This window comes from Drosophila sulfurigaster, chromosome 2R, assembly GCF_023558435.1.
Source record: "Drosophila sulfurigaster albostrigata strain 15112-1811.04 chromosome 2R, ASM2355843v2, whole genome shotgun sequence".
Taxonomy (NCBI): domain Eukaryota; kingdom Metazoa; phylum Arthropoda; class Insecta; order Diptera; family Drosophilidae; genus Drosophila; species Drosophila sulfurigaster.
The window spans coordinates 25,500,098-25,522,866 of NC_084882.1; the positions used below are offsets into that span (position 1 = coordinate 25,500,098).

General features: G+C 37.4%; 1 protein-coding gene across 1 annotated transcript; it reads left to right on the forward strand.

The window, feature by feature from the left end:
- Positions 1 to 425: 425 nt before the first annotated feature.
- On the forward strand, positions 426 to 19,914 carry LOC133837130 (uncharacterized). Its single transcript, XM_062267794.1, has 3 exons — positions 426 to 1,137; positions 14,004 to 14,185; positions 18,849 to 19,914. Exons 2-3 carry the CDS (start codon positions 14,011 to 14,013, stop codon positions 19,571 to 19,573), a joined length of 900 nt encoding a protein of 299 aa, XP_062123778.1. The 5' UTR covers positions 426 to 1,137; positions 14,004 to 14,010; the 3' UTR covers positions 19,574 to 19,914.
- Positions 19,915 to 22,769: the final 2,855 nt, after the last annotated feature.

A 22,769-nucleotide genomic window follows, 5' to 3' on the forward strand; every position in this document is an offset into this window, starting at 1 on the left:
ATTTGCAGCTTCGCAACATTTGTTGCTGTTGGCTGTTGGCTGCTGGCAACATTGTTCGCATTGACAGCCAGCAAAAGAATGCGGGGGCGTTATTTAGCAAAATGTGTGTCAATAAATGACCAAGATTATATTCGATAATTTAAAAATAGTCACACACGTACATTGACATTGATTGTCACTTTCCGCCACACGATTGTTTACTACTTGATAACAGCATAAAAGCGTTGCAAATGCACACGTCTGACGATAAAGTTAACACAAATAGTTAATTTGATTGATTGTGATGATAGTGTATAGCGACTAGCAAAGCATAAATATTCACCGTGACAGAACGCTTTCGACATTTGTGTGGGGTGCACCGGCAGCTGTCGCTGTCGCTGTCGCTGTCGGAGGGCCATTTAAACGGCGCGCAGCCAGCAGCGCGGCTTCATTCGGCTTTGCGCTGTCGTTCCATGCGCACCTCTCGCTATCGCAACCGCATATTTGTTAAGCTGCCAAAGCTTTAAAGCTGCAAAGCATTTACGTACTTCTCTTTGTGTGTGTGCGTGCGTTCGAGTGTGTGTGTGTGTTTGTGTGTGTGATACACACTTGTCTCTGCATCTGTGACGGTGTGAGTGCTCGTGTCTAACGCGTAACGAAAGCGAAAGTTTTGTTGCGCGCGTGTTGCCAGCAGTAGCAACAACAACAACAACAGGAGCAGCGTCGTTGGCGTCTCCTATGATTGCACACACGTCGTTGTCGTCGCCGTCGTCGTCGCCGTTTTCGTAGTCGTCGCTGTAGTCGATGTCACAGTCGCTGTCGCTGTCACAGTCGCATTCGTCATTGTTGTTGTTTGTGTTGCTGTTTTATTCTTACCTAGAATTGATTAAAGGCGTGTGAAAACAACAACAACAACAACAAAAATGCTCATTAGTTTCAATGAGCGTGCAATAAATTAAATAAAACGTGTTTATGCTGCCATATTCAGCGTCTCTCTCTCGCTCTACCTACTGCTATCTCTATCGGTGTGTGTGCCAGTGTTTGTGCCAGCCATCAAACAAAGAAGCCAACAGCTGTTAAGCGAAAACAACAAAAACAACACTAATCGCCAGCCATTCCAGCAACATTTACTGTTAAACGCTTTCAAACATCCATCGGGTAAGTCTCGTATACGCAATAAATTTTGTGGGCATAAATCTTCTAGTATTAGAGTGCTGCCGGCCCCCAACACAGCAAGAAAAAAGGCCACACGTGTCGCCTGTTAAAATTGCATGTCACAAGCAACGTTCAATATTGCAGAGAGCTTTTACTCTCACTCTCTCGCGCACATTTTTAGCGATTATCTGCTCTGAGTGTTTGTGTATGTTTGCATTAAAGAACTTTGTGCCTTTGACGCGTATACGCCGCGTTCACCCGCTGTCCTTTGCTCTAAAGACAGCCTTGCAGCATAGTTCAACTTGTTCACCTTCCCAAGGACGCGCGCTAAGGATGTATTAGTATTACTATTATGTATGTGTGTGTGTGTGTTGGTGTCTTGGCTGCTGACGCATCAAGTTTGGCCTTTGGCCTTTTGCTCGCTGCACAAGCTGCGGTGACTGCACTTGTCCCAATTGGTGCACGTGGCGTATGCGCAATATTGATTTCTCAAGGAACACACCATAAAAAAAACAAACAAAAAAAAACGACAACAACAAGCACGAAATTTGCAAACTAAACAAACAACAAGTAAATAATGTAACTCAATTCGAAATTCGAGTGTCGAAAAGTGAGTCGCAGTTTTGTTTTGCAATTGGAGATTTGTTTTTCATTCTTCTTAAAGTCAATTCACCCTTTACAACGAAATAGAGCAGCAGCTAGCTTTATTTACTCGCATGTGTGTGTGTGTGTAATTCCAAGAATCGCTCTCATATGTCAATGGCCCGTCAGACGTCAGAAGTCAGACGTTTGCCGGCAAAACTGGCGGGCGTTCCCAATAGCACAGACACACACAGAGAGTTAAAAGAGTTCTCAATGGAAATTGCCGCTCGTAAAGCGGAGCGTGTGAAGCGATTCGCCTAGAGAAAACCTTCGAGTTTAACTCAACCAAAAAAAAAACAAAAAAAAGTAGCTAAGCAAAACAAAAGATAACATAAATACACAATGTGAGCTTTGCTTGGTATTAGCGCCGTTTCAGCAAAAAAAAAAAGACTTCGACTCTGACTCTGACTCTGACTTTGACAACAACATATTCAGCTCGTCTGTTTGTTTACTTATGTGAATCAATTCCTTTGTTTTCGCCTTTGAGTTTTGATTCTCACAAAGCGCTGCAATTGCTTGAGCAATCGAATGCCAGCTAATGCAAAGTAAATACATTTTTATAAATAAACCATGCGATGAATAAAGCTAAAAAGAGAACGACTTGAAGATACTATGCATGAAGAGCGGATGTGGGTTGTTTGTTTCCGTTGTGCAGTCAAACGTAATAATTTCATTAAATTTACTTTTGTAACAAAAGCGTACAAGATTTACAAGAATAATAATAATAATAATAAGCCGGTTCAGTGCTCTCGTAAAATGCGTATACGTAATATTTCGTAGAATTCATTCAAGCCGGAAGCTCTAAAAATATACATATGTATGTATGTATATAGTATGCGGCATCCTCGTCAAACTGTAAACCTAGCACGCGTCTTTGAAATATTAATTTGGCATATTAATAGCAAATGGCCGCCGGCCTATACATTACACCCCATATTATTCTGTCCATAATAATAGATTTATAATTTGGGCTTCAACGCGTCGCGCATTAAAACTTCAAGATTAACCAAAATTATAAAATGCCTCCATTAATATAAACAAACAGTGGCAAAAAAAAGGCGAACGAGCGAAACAAAAACAATCGCGCTTCGCTGTTCACAATTGATTAGGCCAGAGGGGAGAGGGGCGAGCGGCAGTTCGGTTACCCCAGCAGCAACACGTGCGTCGTTAATTCAATAAAAACAACAAGAGTAAATCACGCACACACACACACGCACAAGCACACACACATACTGTCTCTCTCTCTCTCTCTCTCTCTCTCTCGCTCACAGGCAGCATAAAAATTCATTAACACGATGCGAGCGCATTTCATACTGAGACAGCGTGTTTTGCGAATGTGTGAGTGCGTGTGCCTGTCGGTGTGAATGTCTTTTGTGTGTGTGTGTGTGCCAGCAGAGATATTTCTGTGCAAAAAATAAAAACATAGACAAATACATTGTTTACTGTTGTTGTTTTGTTAGCAAGCTTTTGAAAATCTTTTTATAAGATTTCTTTGTTGTGTGTATTTGTTAAATGCAATTTGCAATTAACAATAAAACTGATGTAACATCCCATTAACTTGGAGAGTGTAATTGGAACTGCTTTATTTCAATTTCAATTTAACCTTGCACAAAATGTTCGCTACCTTTCCAACAATGTTGAAACAGGAATTAGTAGATGAAATATCGCTGAATTATCTTGTGCATTTCTAATCGCGCTTCAGCCGAGTAGCTCCAGCTGGGTAATTTAATTGAGACTCGCTCGCGCGTTGACACAGCTCTTCCCCTCTCTCTCCCTCTCTCTCTCTCCACCACCCCTCTCATCGTTGCTCTACACACACCAACTCAGAGTCCGTCTGTCTGTGCCAAGCTCGTGGCAACAAAAATTATCGCCATTTCGCAGTCGCTGTCGACTGCGACTGCGACGTCACTGTCGCTATCTCCTCTGTCGACGCTGGCAGCGAATTTGCGTCCGCGTCACTGACTGCGATTGAATGACAAAGTCTTTTTAATTTATGCAGGCAACTACAAATTAATTCGTTTTTTTGCTTTGGCTTTTGGTTTTATTTTCTACCGGCTTCAGCTCCCACACGTGTCTGCTTTAGCTGTCAGTGTGTATGTGTGTGAGTGCGCTCGTGTCTATGTGTGTGTGTGTGTGTAATCCCATTTTAAATTGTAACAAACAGCTGCTGTAAAAGGCCCATAAAAGTTAAATACGATACACGCGTTTGTTATAGTCACTGACAAACGGTAGCAATAACAATAAAAAATTGGCTAATTTTCAATGACACAATTAATTTATTTTTGGTTTTTATCGTTTATATATTTTTTAATGGCATATTATGGGGTTTAGAAATGGATGATGTTAAATCCGTTTTATGTGCGAGGAATATTGCAAATTTTGTTTAATACTCTTATTGTTTGCCATTATAATGTGTTCAAAATATTGTCAGTTGACATAAAAATATTTTTTTTATTATTTGATTAAACACTTTTTGCATGAAATATTCGAAAATTTTGCTAGTTGACAATGAAATATTTTTGTGGCTACAATATAAGTTTTTTGCGAGTAATATAAATGGCATTCAAATGCATATTTAATTATTATTTGCTTAAAAACTTTTTGAATTTATTAAATATTTGAAAAATTTGCTACAGTGCATTGAAATCTCTTTTTTTATATTTTATTCTTGTGGTTGTAAAGTTAGTTTTCGTTTGCAAGAATTTGAGATGATATTAAAATGCCTATTTTATTATTATTTATTGTAATACATTCTTGCATTTCTTAAGTATATGAAAATTGGTTACATTACTTTTTTTTATATTATGGTTATTAGGACAATTTTTTTTTGCAAACTATTTTAGAAGGTATCGCTTAGTTGATCACTTTTATTTGCCGGCGTGCTTTTCACAGTAACAGCAATTTTATCAAAAGTTCTTGCGAATAGAGTAGTTCTACAAATAATGAGCACAAACGTAAAAACCCAAGTTGCTCGTAAAAACCCCCGCGGGACAACATCCTCTGTACCAAATGTGTGTTGTATGAGTAATAATTTGGTACGCTTAAATGAAGTTGAAGTTTCATTGTGAGGGAAACTATAAATTCAAGGTTCACATGATGTGATTTGCATTTATATACGAGTTCAAATCGTACACATGTATTTTATATATATTATATGGGTGTATATCAGGCATTAGCCTTAACAATAAACAATAAGAGAAACACAACTGCAGCGACGATAACCGACACTAGAGCTAATTGCTGACCCAATAATGCGAGTCACACGCGGCCCTGTATGTAACTGTAAATTGCCACACGCGCGTGTTGTTTGCCAATGTGTGTGTGTGTGTGTGTGAGTATGATTTTATGTTTGAGTGTGTGTACAAAAGAGAGAGAGAGAGAGAGAGTAGTTTGGGCAGCAAGTTCAAAGCGCCGTCTCTAACCTGTCTCTACGGACTTGTTCCGCCTCTCACCGGTTGCACTTGTCATATACAAACATATATTTAACCACAGACAAACACACTCACATACATAGACACCCAACACACAGACAGACACTCAAACAATCACATAGTCTGCGCATTGCGATGACCGTCGACCATAAAATGTCACACGTGCCTCAGTTTTGTCATGATAATATATAAACTAGGTGGAATGGGGCACAGACGCCGAATGTTCTTTGAGTTTTTTTCTGTTCTGTTCTGTTCTGTTTACTCTAATGGCTGCCATGAGCATTTTAGATTAGCAAATACAACAGAGTACATTATTGATTAGATCGGAAAGTATTAGTGCCCCCATATTGAATTGAAGCTAAAAATATATCAATGTTAGCTTAAACACTTGAACTTTATTTGTTCTATTGTAGAGCATATGCTAGTCGCTTATGCTCGCTAGAGCTGCATTCTAGCTTTGTTGTTGTTATTTGAGCTAATTTTATGGTTACATTAGCGAATTATTTTTGCTGTTATTCGCAGCAGAAGCAGCAGAGTTAAGACAAACATAAATTAAAATGACGAAGTCGCAGCCCCACTGCTGATGATGACGATGATGATAATTATAATAATGGTGATGGTGATGATGATGATGAGCAAACAATAATAAAAAGCAAACACACGCGCCGCGTCGTGGTTAGCTTTTATTTGCCCTGTGGTTGTGCCTGTGTTTCGCCTCCTCTTTTGCCTTTTGGGCGGCCACAGCTGCATATTTTCGGCAGCCAGGCTTGTAACTTGATCCCATAGAGAGAAAAACATGCGGCGACCTTGCTCAAAACAAACCGTAGTTGTAGTAAGCTTCTCGGAGAGAGTGTGAGTGTGAGTGTGACGAATGAAGAATGCCTGACTGACTTATCAAGCCACGCGCATGTCAGCAGCGACGACGACGATGCTACTTTAAATAATACTAATATTTATGAGATTTGTGCGACTGATATCTAGAAATAGTTTCACTCAGTCATCATCCGGACAGGCCTTTAGCAAATTTCGAGAAATGGAAATAAATAAACAATATAATTTTGACGTGCAGCACATGTCGCATTTACAATGAATTCTGACAAGTTTTACAACTCAGTTGTTAAAGCCGAAAGTCTTAGTAATTTTAGTTTGAAACTTTATCAGCTTGCAGTTTCTTAGAAGAACAACATGTTTTAGTTTTTAATTGCTATCTATTCTTGGTAATTTTCGAGTTTGTCATTTGGTGTTTGGATCATGATTTGTCAAATCAAACGCTGTCAAATATGAATTCGACATATAATTTATGGTTTTCAAGTGACAAATGATGATTTGAATCATTTAATTATAGATTTTACGTTAGATATTAAAGTGAGCGCAAAATTAGTATTCATATTTATATTATTATAAATGACTTGACATTTTTTTTTTTTGTTTTGGGTAATTATTGATTTAGCACCACACGAGTTTTGCATATTTGTATATATAAACAAGTGCAGCGACTTAATTTGGTTGTTGTTCAATATTCGATGTATTGTTTTTTTTTAAACAAATATTATTGTTTTCGCATATTAAATAAATTTTATTTTTAAACATGTAAATAATAATTATTTGAACCGCAAGAAAGTTGATTGCTGTGACTGATACTCTACATTTATGAAATTGTATGTTATGTTAACATAAATTGGGATAAATATAGGATTTCCCCTTATGACCTACATTTTAAAATTTACGTAATAAATCATCTTTTTTTTTGCTGTCTGTTATTATTTGATCAATCTAACTGTTGCCAACGCTCACGATTATTTTTGCAGTAGAGCGTAAAACGAAAAAAAAACTTGTGGGTGCGCCACAGGCGGAAGTAATGCGACATCAAGTATACGCCCCAATGCACAGCGGCTGCTACACGTGCCAGTCAAGTTTGTCTGAGTCTGAGTGTTTTTTTTTTGTGTTGTGTTAAGTGCACATATTATATATATAAAAATCTAACATATGCGAAACTAATTAATTACGTTAAATGTTTCGCATTTTATGATGTGCCAATTAAACGAGCGAAATAAAATTCTCGTGTCAACACAATAACAAAGCGAACAACATTCACCATCACATTTCGATTCAAATTCACATTCACAGCGATTAGCGTAATACATGGCCCATTAAATGCGTTCATTCATTCATTCATTAAGCTGTAAAATAACAAAAACAAAAAAAAAATTAATGCAACATCCCATTAGCTAAGAAAACATTAACATAATAGGTATAAATGAGACATTTGTACAATCTAGAAGCTGAAAGTGAATGCTCCATTTAGAACACCAATGAATCGCGGCATTTGCCACCCATCGAACTAATTCTATATGCATCATCCATCAATAAAAAACAGAAAACTACAATCGTATAGATTCGAACTTTGTGTCATGTTTCACATTTGCATTTTACGAGTTTCGTCAGAACTTGTTTGGGTTCTACACAATTTTAATTGCACTTTAAAAGACAGAAATGTTTAGCTAATTTGATTGTTTATTGCCAACTATATTTATATTGGCATGTGGCATCCACAAATGGCGCTTTATAATTACTTCATTGTTAAAGCAAAAAAACAAACAGAACCTTTGTTTTCATATGTGTGCTGTGTCTGAACTTTAATTTGCATTTCACTGCAAATTATTTAAACTATTTTCACGTGATTTTCAACAAAATATCGCCCAATTTTGTTGTAACCTCTCAGCTGAACACAAAGCTGCCAAAATTCCCCTAAAATCCGATAGGCGGTTTAACGATTTTGACACGTGTGTTTCAAAGTTTTTGTTTTTTAATTTATATGGCTGCAGTTGAACATAAAAACTGGAGCTCAGAATTGAGGGAACTTTGTAGAGGTGTCTTTGACTAAAAGTTATATTTTAGTCCAGACAAGTCTGGGAGAGGCTACAATAAAAGCTGATAGTGTGTCTGGTGTAATAAAATATCAATTAAGTTCCGGCAAATGTATGATTAGACACATTTTTGTAGGTGACGCGTTCTGTGTGTTGATCATGCTTGTTTCACCTGATTCCGAGTTCTAATTTCATTAGTGTCTATGGAAAATATTTGCCTGACGTTGTGGCACATGTAATATCAATTTTAATTCTGATAAATACGTGATAAACCGCCCCATACGTGGCATAATCGTGCACATACTTATAAGTTCGTTGTATGTTCATTTTTATGGTTGAGGGCACTTTTTGCCCAAAGTTTTGACGTGCTCGTTGGGTTCGTTGGCTAAGTAAATAAGACTCAGGCCTAATTAATAGCGTTGCCGCTGCTGTCACACATTTCTTTTTTTTTTTTTTTTGTTTCGAAGGGCTCGAGCATTTTTGCTCGTCTTTAACGAGCTGCTGTTTGTTGAACCTTTTGATGATGGTGTTGATGGTTCGGGGCTAGGGACTGAGGAAGAAATTGCGCGTGGCTGGCTTTTGTTTGCCATTGGCAAAGCAATTGGGTCATCGTTTGGCACACGTGTGGCTCGTTTAATGTTTCGCTTTTTCGCTTTTTCGTTTTTATTTGTTTTGCTTGTCACCATCATAAATTTTTATCGCCTAGCTGGCAATTCAATTGCCAATACTGCACACTTCCCCTAGAAAAACAAAAACTCACACACAATGCTCTCCTCTTCATGCTGTATCAATACTTCGAATTCTCATATTCGCGTCTTTGTTTGCCTTTTGACTCGACTCTCATGACGTTTAGACAGTTTTTTAGCAGCATTTTGTTATTTTGCTGCACAAAGTTTTGGCACGTTTAGTCTGAACTCCAGACGTATCTAAATATTATTGGGCGCATGTTTATTGTCTTAGCTTGAATATGTGAATATATCGTTTTGGAATTTTTGGTTTTTAATAGTCATTTGGCATTGTTGCGCCCCTCCTTGAGATTATTGTTTCCTTTATTCAATTCATTTTTTTTCCACAACTTCCACGCGCATGAGATAACAAGAAAATTAACACTTTATTATTTTTGTTTTTGTGCTGTAGTTGAACGTTGTTCGGGGCTGATAGATATTTTTTTTTTGGTTGGCAACGAACGGTTCCAGATTACGGCAAAACAAGAGATATAACATGCATGTGTCTATTGAAAAGTGAATTTATTTGATAGGGAATAAATTTCAGAATGAAGTACAATTTAATTTGCTTTTCGATCTCAAATCGATGTTAATCAAATGTCGAATAATGATCGAAATTGTAAAAAGTTCATTTTGATTTCTTCCATTTTCAAAGTCATACAATTTTTTTTTTGGTTTTAATTTGAAAATTTTCCATCGTAAATCAAATATACATTACATATTCAAAGCATATACCCACATCATCCGCCTTGGCTCCAGACGAACTTGACCATAGACCCAAACAAACAAACAGGCAGAATCAAAGTAAACATTGTAGACCGGCAATGGAATATTTTTCTCTTTTTCCCCTGAATTGCTCAGCATTTTTACGCTGGCATTGGCGCCTACGCTATTTAAGTTGTTTGTTGTTGTTGTTTTTGTTACTGATTGTTGCTGGGTTTTGTTGTTGTTGTCATTGTGCATGATACGTGGCACGTGTAAAGGTGTTAGATAAAAACTAAGATGACAGTGCGAGGCATAAATGGGCCGCTGATTAAGGCGACGCGACAACGTGTGCATATCGCGTATACGCGTGTGCAAAAAGCGAAACCTGCGAAATAGTTGCAATTGATAAATATTGATCAGCGTTAATGTACAAAAGTAATTACCAAGTGCTAAAATGCTATTCAAATGCCACAATTTTAATTCTCAGAAATGAAAACACACACACTCAAGCACACACTTGGCGAATGCGTAATGTGATTGTAAGCCAATAGATTAGAGTGCGGTGACAATCATTCAGGTGGCACTTTAGATTGCCCTCAAGGTTGCCTTACATATGCATAAATTTATAATTAATAGCCACTTGTGTAAAAGCTTTTCATGTTGAACTTCCTCTCACGTGCAGCTAATGAATGGCGGTGAGAATTGTGTGCGACGATTCTGAGTCTGTGTCTGTGTCTCTGTATGAACACGAGTTTATACAAAATTTAAAGGCTAATACGAGCCGAGGAATTACTGGTGACATTTAAGCAAATGAAGCCCAAGTGCAATATAAAACGCTTTTCACGACTTACGTGCTCTCGAAACATAAACAAGTAAAGGCAGACAACTCGTCTGTTTAATATACATACCAGCCTGTGTCTGTGCTTGTCTGTGTGCGTAGTGCAGACGTCACAAATAACACATTATATGCATGACAATGTGTACTGCCTTTTGTCGTATGAAACGATATTTACTCTCGCATGCTCACATGCCCGTTAGCTCCGCCAAAATAAACTTCAAAATGACAACGCCTTCAACAACGGCAACTGCAAACCCGAGAGTTTCTTGAACTCCAACTTATTTTCGTTGCCGTTGTTGCTGCGGTTGTTCTTGTTGTTGTTGTTGTTTTCGCTGCGTTGACAATAACAATTTAATTTGGGGTCGCCTGATACGGCTTTTGCTTTGTTCTCGAGTGCCGAGGCTCTCTAGCGAAAAAGTAATTGCCCTGAAAACGCCTCAAACGCCCAAGCAATTTAAGCCACGCCATCGTGCGCCCAATTTCCCGTGTTTTGTCTTAGAAGTCAATAAGCTGTTCGCCGTTTGGTCCATTGTTTCCTTGCCGCTTGTTGAGCGCAACTTTAACATTCAGTTCGACAACTGTGGCGTGTCGTGTCGTGTCGTGTTTTGTGTATTGTGTGTTTTGTGTCGTGTCCAACAATTATTTGGCTAATTTATGCACACGCAGTGGCAGTTCTCATTATGGCCATTGATTGACATGACCTCCAGCAGGTAGCCAAATACGAAATGCCATACATATAGATACAGCCGCCAAATGGCAGCTCCAGGTGACGGTCTAAGCGTGTTTCAAATTGTTTTGAGAACACTTGATTCGATGTAGCAAACAATACACACATACAAAGTGTTCCTACGATTGTGTCTACATGTGAGAGAGATACACGAATGACTCAAGTAACTTATTTTGTTGTTGTTGTATATTTTTATTATTATTTATTTTTTTTTATTTATTTTTATGTTCTGCTTTTTTTGCCTGCAGCGGCACGTGTTGCTCGTTTTCTGTCCAGTTCGAGGCAAGCCGGAATCATCAGGCCACTTTTCGAGGGGCTTTTATATCATACAAATATTTTTTTATTTGCAAATATAAATGCTGGACAACGAGACGCTTTGCTATGATAGGCTGGTGGAGACAGTAAACAAAAATTAAATGTAGGGCTGAACTTAGTAAACAAGTCATGTAAATAATGTATTCTGTGTTTTATTAATACAGATTACTTTATTTTTAGCCAATTTTAATAACCGTTTAGAATTTATTTAAGAAATAATTATAACTGTTGCTTTAGTTAACAACCTGGTATATTTTGTTCTCTTAGGTATGTTTTGTGTGTAATAAATATTTCATTATACCAGATATAGCGTTTGGTATATTTGTGTGTTGTTATTGGTATATTTATTTCGAGTATTTTTATTTGGAATAATATTGCATTGTTTGGATTTTATCGAGCACACTCGAGAGTAGTTTTTTCACTTGTTTTTATTTATTTTTTAATACAAATGAAGGACAGCAAGTCTCTTAAATGTTGAATTACCGTGCAGTAGTCAGCTTAGTAAACAAGCCAAATTTGTAATGTGTTTTCTGTTTTATTAATAGAGATTACTTTATTTTTAGATGTTTATTTTTAGAAGAGTATTAAAGCGTATTCAGTAAATATGATAAGTGAGCTTTTGGGTCTATTTCACATTGCCATATCATTTGTTTATGACTCAGTTCAGCTCAAAAATTGTTTTGCCACCTTCCTGCTCAGACTGTTTCACTGTTTCGTCGCGTCTCTTCTCGTCTTTCCCCCCTCCCCCCTGTTGACCGTGTCCACTGCTGAGGGGATACTACGAAAAACAGCGCGTGTACGTCAAATATGCCATTGGGGCCATTCGTTAAGGCTTGGCATACGTTACGCTTCTTGGTTTTTGTTACATTTTAATGCCGGGGATGTGGCCAAGATGATGATGGCTTAGCCATGATTCTAGAGGTTCAACCGAAAAGTGTTTTTGTATGCGCATATTGCCGGATGTTAGAATGAAAGCAGCAGCAGAGGCAGCAACAGAATAAAGCAGAAGGCATAAATAATAAAATGTAATTTCAAGCTATGCATATTGGCACATCGACAACAATTCTGTTTTGTTGGCATTGTGAAATCCGCTTAGCTGACACGCCCACACGCCTCTCCGCCCCCCAAAAAGTACTTAAAATGAAAATGCCTCTTAGAGGCCGCGATGCCGCACACTTTCCAAATGTAATTACACTCAAGAGATACACGTGCCGTCAACAACATCGCCATCGTTGTCGTCGTCGTTGTTGTTGTTGTTGTTGTGGTTGTTGTTGTTGTTTTTGGGCTTTTTCAATTTGAATTTGACTGCCTCACAGGGCTGCTTTTGCCTCTGACTCTTACTCTGTTGCAGCCCTGTGGCACAGCTCATCTTACTGACAGCTCGACACAATAACAAGAGTCGAGCACTTGAGCAATTTGCATGCGCGCCAAAATGTTGACTATCGATATACATATATACACATATATATAATTTGTATATATATATAATATATTTAGAGTATTCTTCGGGGATCTGCCACGTAATACTTACTTGCCACAACGATTGCTGTTTTAAGTTTGTTTACCTCTTGCGAAATTGCCCCGCCAGCAAACGCGCGCTAATATAAACATAGTCTTGGGCCATGGCCATTGCTAAGCTTAGATTTGGGGCATGGTTAATGAGCTTCAGCTGCGACTCTGACGGCGACTGCGACTGCCAAAATAATCTTACAGCTGTTGTTGCTGCTGCTGCTGTTGCTGCTGTGTTTGCCACTTGTGTGGCTCTGCTCTGGCAGCTTGTTGGCATCGAATGACAGCTCAGTTGGTTCCGTCAACGGCTTTTGGGAATTCAGGGCACCGTTACTCAAGGGCAATATACCTTGTTTATCTTTCTGAATGACTAATGCACTGCAAATTCCAAGAGATTAAACGCAATGATGAAATATACATGCTTAATAATAAAGATGTTTTCCACAGCTTAGTAACTAATACTCAAGTGTGTTATTAAGCAGCTGCTGCCTGCCGGCAACCTTTGTTGTATGATGTTTGCACACGAGTCGGGAACAATATACTCGTGCGTATAAATATATATAGTATATAAAATGTTGTGTTCTAATCCGATCATTAGGACTCCAAAAGCGATTTAATATATGAAATGTTATGTCAGCTCATAAATAAGTTGTTAAATTCGCTAGTTAAGGGGGGAATATTTTGCTACTAAATTGTTTGTATTTAGATCAAATCTTTGGGTCATAACCAAAAGTTGTAGCTAACACAGTTATTAATGTACAATTATATTGCATTAAAGCAATAAGTGTGAGATCACGAAAGCGATTTGTATTTACTTTGTAAGCTAGTGTAATTTCTGGCACGTGCAAAATTAATAATCATTTTGACTGCCTCCCTTTTGAAGTTGTTGTTGTTGATACTGATGATGATGATTTCATCGTCACGGAGCGAACGTTCGAAAAATCGCAAATAATTGTCTAAAGAAGTTGATTGAACTCGTTACAGTATTATTATTAAATTAATTTTCGTTGTTTGCAAAACGGGCATGACATTTGGACACTTTGACATCGAGTCAATCAATCAATTAATCAATTTGACGGCCAATTAATTTTGCATTTTCTTCCCTTGCAGTTCCACAATGGCGCCCACCGTCTGCTCGGAGAAGAAAGTACGCGTTGCGGGCATGAAGGAGGCGCGACGACGTGGCAACATGGGCGTGGCCCAGTCAACAACAAACACAAGCACAGCTGTGACAGCAGCAACACAAGCAGCAGCAGCTGGAGCCATACAGAACAGCGTTGTGCTCAACTATGGTGAGTAAGACACTTGTCCATCCCACGTGGCGTATACGTAACATGAGCCATATGTGCTGTCCACAGCGTTGTTGCTTTTATTGCTATTCTGTTTGCTATTTTTAAGCCATTTGCAGCTGCAACTCACGTTACTTGGACATGTTTAATTAATTTATGTAAACTTGGTCAAGCACCAACGTTGTTAGCCAGTTCCACTCCACTGCAACGTGCCCCCTAAATGTGCAGCGAACGCTTCACGTGTTGCCTGCTTCATGTTGCCGCATGTTGCGGCCGTTGCTGTTTGCTTTGGCACGCGACTTTGTTATGGTAACAATTTGCGTCAGCAATGCAAAGTACGTTTGGCAATTTCTCTGGAAATTCGTTTGTACGACACATTTATATAAGCATCGCCTCCCCAACTTCCATTGGCTTGCAAAGACAATTCAAAAGGCTTAGACGAAGGCTGGTTGCTACAATTGTGCTAAAAATATATCTTAGAGGCAAGCAGTAGCTTAAAATAATCTGTTGTTTATGCAAATAAAATTAAAGCAAATCTTTTGTTATTTAATGTAGACATTAGCTGAGTAAATGGCTTAAAATAATCTAAAGTTGATGTAAATCAATTTGAATCGAGAGATTAGTCACCTTTTTTAATATTTTTTGCCTATATTTTTTATTATTGTATTGAAATGATTACAGAAAAAGCAAGTAAATCTTTAATGCAAAGATAAGCTCAGTAAATTGTAAATTGATTAAAATAATCTAAACTTTATGCAAAATTAAAATTATAATACTTTAACCCATAAATTAGCTGAGTAAATTGATTAAAATAATCTAATGTTTATGCAAATAAAATTGTATTAAAATGATAATATTTTAACCCATAAATTTGCTGATTAAATGGGTTAAAATAACTTATTATTTCTACGAATAAAATTTAAGAAAATCTGTTGTCCTTTAATGTAGAGATTAGCTGAGTAAATGGCTTAAAATAATCGAAAGTTTATGGAAATTAAATGATATTAAATTAATAAATTCGCTGATTAATTTGCTGAAAATAATTTTATTTGTTCCAATAAAATTAATGCAAATCTACAATACTTTAATCCATACATTAGCTGATTAGATTTGATTACTACTAGTCACCTAATTTCATTCTTTGATTATAAATTCAATGATTATATTGACCTTTAAAACCTAATTCTGTTACTGGATAGGGAGTTGGGATTGCTTGTTAATCGATTTCATCGTAGGCAAATAGCTGTTTCATCGTCTTTCAATCATTTATCATAACATGACACTAATTGACCATAAGATCTTTTAGTTTTCTTGGAAAAACGAAATGTGTTAAATAGCAACAACAACAGGAAAAGTTAATAAATAAGCTGAAATGGCCGCCACTTGAATGGGCACAAGAAATCTTGGCATAAATATTGTATAAGCATTTATTTGCACACAGCAACCAAAAGCGAAAGAGAATACAAAATATTTTGCACACACAGCGAGTATGCGATATGTCGTAACCTTTATTTTGTTGCCAGTTTGGTGTGTGGCACGTTTTTTGGGTTGCCCCTTTTTTCTTCTTATTGTTTTTTTGTGTTGCTGCTTTCGTTCGTTTCTATGGCGGTGTGCTACTTTGGCTGACTTATTTACAATTTTCCCACATTTGTTGGGCTGCTCTTGGCTTTTGCCGACTTTGCTTTTTATTGCCCTGTTTGATGTTGCTGCCTCATAGATTGTTGTTGCTGTTGTCGCTTGACTTTTTATTGTTGCCATATTCAACGCAATTCATTCAAAATGCTTTTTCTTATTCATTTTATTATTGTTGTTGTTGGTGTTGTTGTTGTTATTTATTTTCCTACTAATTTCCAGCAACACGTTAAAATGTTGAATGCTAAATGGGTGTGACGATGCCACGTGCAGGCGCCTATGAATCTTCTACATTTCCCCCAACCCCTTCGATCCGCAGGCAATCTTAACGTAACAACCTGGGTGTCGCACAGTGGGATGCAATCAGAAATTTAATGAAATAATTGTGCTGTTCCGCATGAAATTACTTTTGCTGATTCAAAGCTAAAAAGTGGAAAAGTTTCCTCTAGAGTATGAATTCAGCCAGCTAATAGCTATTTGTTATTCCATATGAATTTTGTTTGGGTTTGGTGCCAGTGTGCATAATGTAAGGTTCATCGTTTTGGCCTGTTGGCTTTTGTATTTATAGATGTTTGCCTGTTGCCAGCAATAAATGACACACATTTAGAAAGCAATTGTAGGTGACTTTTGTGGGCATTGCTAATGCCATGGCTCAAACGACATTTGCTTTAATTAAGCATAAATAGTAACTAATTTGATGTGAGTGGACGGCACGTGTGTGCCCTCCGTGGCGATGCTAACGAGGCCACCGACGCCCCCAGACCTCAGACCCCATCACACTCGTGACTGCGAGGCCCGAGATCCGAGACCGCAGACCTTTAGACGTGTGTCAAGACATACAAACGAGAGTACATTTTATGTACATATGTGTATGTATGTACACGACAAGGCAATGTGCGAGAAATGAGAACAACAACAACAGCAACAACAACTACGATGATAAATAGATAAATGTTCATTGGCGTTGCTCGGTCGAGTGCAAGTGCCTCGTGGGGGGACCTCGACACTTGCATAAGTCGATGACGAACACTGCGCCACTGTGTGGCATTGCAGGAAGTAAGCACACACAAGCGTGAGGGGGTGGCAAACTGCGGAAATTCGAAGGTGACAACAATAACAAAAAGAGCAACAACAAGAGTAAAGTCAACACCACATTTCCGCATTAAATATTCTTACGTTCTTACTTACGTCTCATTGATTTGCACATGTTGGAAACACGCAGCATGAAATTGCTTACGTTAAAGGGCAGCGTCTGATGCAACAAGGCAACCGAGCAACCGAGCAACTGAGCAACCAAGCAACAGGGCAACGGCCACGTGGCATCGCATAAGTTGACACACATTTAGTTTTACCCCATTGGGGGAGTGAGCATTTTTCAGTTATGTGATGCAGCAGCATTCACAAACATTGCACTGAGAATTTGATTAGGTAATAGGAATATATATTATGTCATGCTCATGATCAACCAATTTAACGAGCACATTATGCATATCGAATGCTAATTTATGACTTTGTTGCTTAATAAATTGTATTTTAAAATGCGAACCAATTAGGTTGCATTGAATAAGTATTACTAGAAGTATTAATTAAAAACTATTAATCATTGAGAATGATTAAAACACTCTAAGATAATTTGCTCATTAAGGCTAAAAATATATACCTCTGTGTGTACACACTCGTAGCTGGCAAAAACCTATTTATAAAATGCGAAATCAAACTGGAAATCAAAGAGGGAGCGCTGTTCATTTGCTAAAGTATTTACACATGCGATTGCAGTACTTAACACCTATTACAATTAAGACCTCAATGCGTCACCTTACTACACACACATATAAACATATTCACTAATAAACTGGAACCCCCGTAATCAACCCCCCCGTCCGTCCTCCAGCTTGCCCTTGGGCCAATGCCCGTTCTCACGTTTCACTACACTGGTGCAGCGTATCGAAATACTGCTTTATTTGCACAACGCAAACACACACAATACGCTGCTGAATGCATCGTATTCAGCACTTGGGCTGGGCACCGGCATCCAGCGATCTCGGCCATGTGCTCAAAGCTACAAAATGTCGACCCTGACCATAGACACAGTGCCGGAAGCTCTAATTGCAAAATGATTTCTCTCTCTATCTCTTTCGAGGGAAACAGTGGAACCGACCAAGTCTGTTGTTTACAATTTACTGTGGGTACTTACATGAGTATGTGTGTGGGAGTATGTGTGTGTGTATTATCCATGATTTGTGCAGGCAAAGGCTTTTGCATTGTGTGCATGTGCTTAGTGACGAGCAGTGCAAATTGATGCGAATCGCGCTGAAATCGCCAATGTAGTTGACAACAACTGGCCCCGAGCTGTGGTCACGTTTTGCGACACACGCGACGAACAGACAAACAAACTTATGCATATATATCACCAGCATGGTCGCTGATAGTCGCCAATGAGGTCCGCTGACTGATTAGCCAAAGGGGCTGTGAAACATGTGCGAAAATGCGAGCAATGAGTTAAGCTAAAAAATAGCTTGCAAAATTCTTGATAGCTAAGGTGTTTCGCAAATATAGCAAATATAAATGATATAAAATATCATATCCAATAGCAAATATGATCTATATTAAATATAATATTTTTATGTATTCCTTAATAAGGATATTGAAAATTCTTAAATTCTGAATTTGTTAAAAATAGCACCAGCAACTTTTGATTCTGAAGTTACTTGGTATAGCAAATGTAATTATTTGATAATAATATTTTATCTACATATATAAAATATAATGTTTCTTCTCTTTTTATTTAAATGCATATTAAATGATGATGAGTTATCTTCATATTTTACTCTCTAAAAATAACGATGTATTTATTACAGTCATTCAACTCAAGTCTGATTGGCTGTATTAAATTTCGCATTGCATACTTTTAGGCTGGGTTCAATTTCATTCAAGCGTTTATTTGTAGCATGCGTCTTGTGATTTTCTATTTGTGTCCTTTGTGTTATATTTACTCTTTGATTGACACCTATTGTTTTCTTCGATCTATTTGCAGTTGCCAAAGGTTCAACGCACTCAGCGGGTCGTCAGCAAAGGCGTCGCATGGTTCGTGTGCCCTCCAGACTGCAGCATATCTCGAAGAGCATCATATCGTCATCAGCATCAACATCATCATCACCAACATCATCATCTTCAGAGTCTGAACAGCAGCTGGAGCGCATGGAACTCGATGAGTACACCAACAGTGATTGCAACGATGCAACAAGCATACAGATATCGCGCACACATTCCAGCGGCAGCAGCAACAACAACATCAACATTAAAACAGTATTACAACCCACAACAGCCAACAGCAATAGCAACAACTATATCTTTGGAAATGGCGGCAACAACAACAAGACATCAACAACAGCCAAATTCTGTGATCAAATGCCAAGTGCTGATGATGAAGACGACGACGACGTTGTCGACGATGATGATGAGGAAGAGGATCAGGGAGATGGCGATAGTGGCTATGAGTTTGCATTGGAGCCAATCAAGCCGCACATTCAGCAACAATATCACTCACACAATGAGGGACTACTCTCCATAGCCCTGAAGACTATCAAGCTGGTGCAGCGAAATAAGTTGCTACAGAAGCGTTTGGCTCAGTTGCAGCTAGAGACGTCCGAGTTTATTGCCTCGGTGCTGGCTAATCCCGAGAATCGTCATTTCCGTGACAAAGTCGCGGTTAAAGCGGAATCGCCCAGCAAAGTAAGCAACGTTTTGCTGCGTCACTAAGCGCTAAACAATGATGAAAAATTGCTGCATACTTTTGGGCGGTAGCCAGAAATGAAAAAAAAAAAACCCATTCCGCTGTGTCACAGAATTTCCCTTTCACCAGCGCATACTTATTGGTCTCGCAGAAAAACCTATTAGCCGTTAATTGATTTTAATTTACTATTAGTTAATTTAAAAATTCGTAATCAGAGTCAATCAATTACTGTAGTCGTCCCTTCGTAAAGTTCCCTTAAAGTAATGCGACTCGAGAGAGAGTCGAATTCTGTGTCACGCGGAATTGAGTTCTGAGCAATTCGTACTGATTATATTTATAATTATAAAACAAAAAAAAAACAAAGAAAGCAAAGTGTGAGTTTAACACTTGGATTATACAAGTATGAAGATACAAACAATACATAAACATATACACAAGAAAATTTATTTATAAAAAATCAGAAAAAAGTCAAGAACTAAGTAGTTGCTAAGTATGTTTATGTTCAACATTTTTTACATCCAACAACTAATTTATAAATATTTAACAAGTCTATTAGTAATACCTAGAACTTTAGGTTTTTACAAACAAAAAATCTGGCATAATCATTTTAGAAGTAGAACAACGCTTTTGGCTTTATACTTGGCGTTTTATTCAACTACAAATAACATACAAAGCAATTTGTTCATTAAACTAAGCCTAGCAAAAACCTCTATACGTAATACATGGTTAACTAATCGTCAGACCCATAACCCATAATCAATACAAATCAGATAAATCATTAAATCAGAGCGAAACCAAAACAAATGATGAATAATTCATTCGAATTCTGAACACTAAATATGTAATCATGATAACATTTAATTTAAAATTTTCTACTTACGTACATAAATGTTATATCTATAATAGATTAGCAAATAGACAACAATCTTGAATAATCATCAATACAAATTTCAAATAAATTTCATTTATTGAACTGAAAAAAGATCACATGATTTATTTTTTGTTGCTGACATATTGCTCTTCAATCAATTAATGTGAATTTCAACAGATTTCAGAAGAACAACAAGATAAGTACACACAATAAGTAATAAATGGTATGGCCTACAATTATTGGTCGTGTCAATAACACCAATCAAAGCGCTCAAAGACCGACGCCAAACATGACGTTGAGTCGCCGTCAACCTAAGCTTGGGAATTTATGATTGCCTCAGTGTTCCAAGAAACTTCAACGAATCACAAAACGCAACTTTTAAGATACTAGGAGAAGCACGAAAGTCGACAATCAAATACAAAATATTCTCAGCGTTTGCTGATTTTTGGAATGCATCCAAATAATTTGCAAACCTATTGTCAGTTAATGTGAAATTACACATGAATTGTTTCAAGTTCATTCAATTAAATCGTTCCCCTCCCATCTGTCTACTCATGAGCAAAAGCCTTTCGAGTATTATTCAGCGGTCTTTGGTTTTTTTGATTACTTGTGTGCGTCTTCTGTCATCGCCTCTTATTTACTTTTGTCTGCTGTCATAAGCTGCGCATGGCTTTTATAATTTGACCAAACAGCTTGTCATTAACCTTTGTTTTGTATGCATAAAACATCGATACGTATTATCGTTTAAAGCTTAGGTTCTTTTGAATTTATTAAATATTATTGCAGAATATATTTCATATAATTTTATGATTTTAATGAGACCAACAAATCAGTAAGTGGACTAAAAGGTATTTCAAAGTTCATCAGTTTGACATGCTATTGTTGATTATGTTGCGGCAACTGTTATTGTTATTGTTATTAGTTTTAAGGCATTTTCTGATTTTTATTACCGAGCTGTTTACGTTTTTTGTTTGTGTGCGCTGCTCACGTCTTCATTTTTTAACGGTATTTGGTGTTAGACACGTGATTTACGAGCATCAGACAAATTATAGTGCCCAGACTCAATCCCAAACCCGCCTCAGACTCGCAGTCGGACTTTGCCCACTTGACACTGAGTGGGCGTAAATGTCGAACAATAGCAGAGAGAATTGCTGCCACCTTTTTGAATAGGAGTTGAAGTTGAACTTGCTTTGTGCTCATGCTCATAGAGTTGGAGTTCGATAATTTATTTGTTATAGTTGTTGTTGCTGATATTGTTGATGGGATTGTGACTGTTTTTCTGTGTTTATAATTTTAATGGAATCAGATTGCTGCGTGCGAATGTTGTTCAGCTACTTGACGTGACGTAGTTGCGGCGGTGACCAGTGGTAAATTGTTAACATCTAAACGATTAGTCCGAACTCTTTGCTCGGCCTTGGCAAGGTCGTTGGATGGCTACTTATTTGGTTGTCCGATTAGAGTATAGTAATTAATTTTTATTTATTTTCTCACTTATTGTGGTACACTTTTTTACGACTCAAACTTGACTATAAATAACATTTTTTTTCGAGCAAACACAATCACAGACCATGCATTTCAATGGCAATTGTAGCACGATTGCACACATATTTGTTGTATGTTTATTGAACTGTTGAGGACTCATACAAATTGTGTGTGTACTTGTATCCAATATCTGTGATTGCATTTGTTAGTCCATGTTGGATGCATAGTTTGGTTTGCCAATTAACATGTGCAAAATGCATGTAAATATTTAACATAATGAGGAGAACTTTGGAGGTTATTCTAGCGATTTTCGAACTATGAATGCTTGTATTTATTCCATGCTAAAACCTTATTCAGCATGAGTATAATGATGTCACTTGACTGAAAGCAATTGAGAACTTTAGACCCAGACCGCAGTCTTCAGCCTCTTTGTAAATAGGGAAATTGAATTGAAATTCATTGTTTATTTAAATAAATCTTAAAATTCTCATACTCTCAAATCAACTTGACATTGCCATCGTTTGAGTCATTCATTTCAAACGTTTCCTAGTTTTCTTGAATAAACTAGTCAAAGTCATTTTTTCCTGGTGGTCTTACAAGTTTTACTACATTTGTTTTGAACTTTATTTAAATTAAATAAAATTAGTCTTTTTTATCAGATAAAATGGTGCTTTAGTTTGTCATTTATCATTTATTTTAATTTAGTTTTTGTGAAACGCCGCCCCTTCTTTTATTATATTTATTTTTGAAATTTATATTCCGTTGCTATTTTTGTCTCGTGTTCACAAGTGTCAAATCGCAAAATGCTTAATCATCGCCTGTTATGAGTATATTATTGAGTAGACTATCACTTTTTTTCAGACATTATC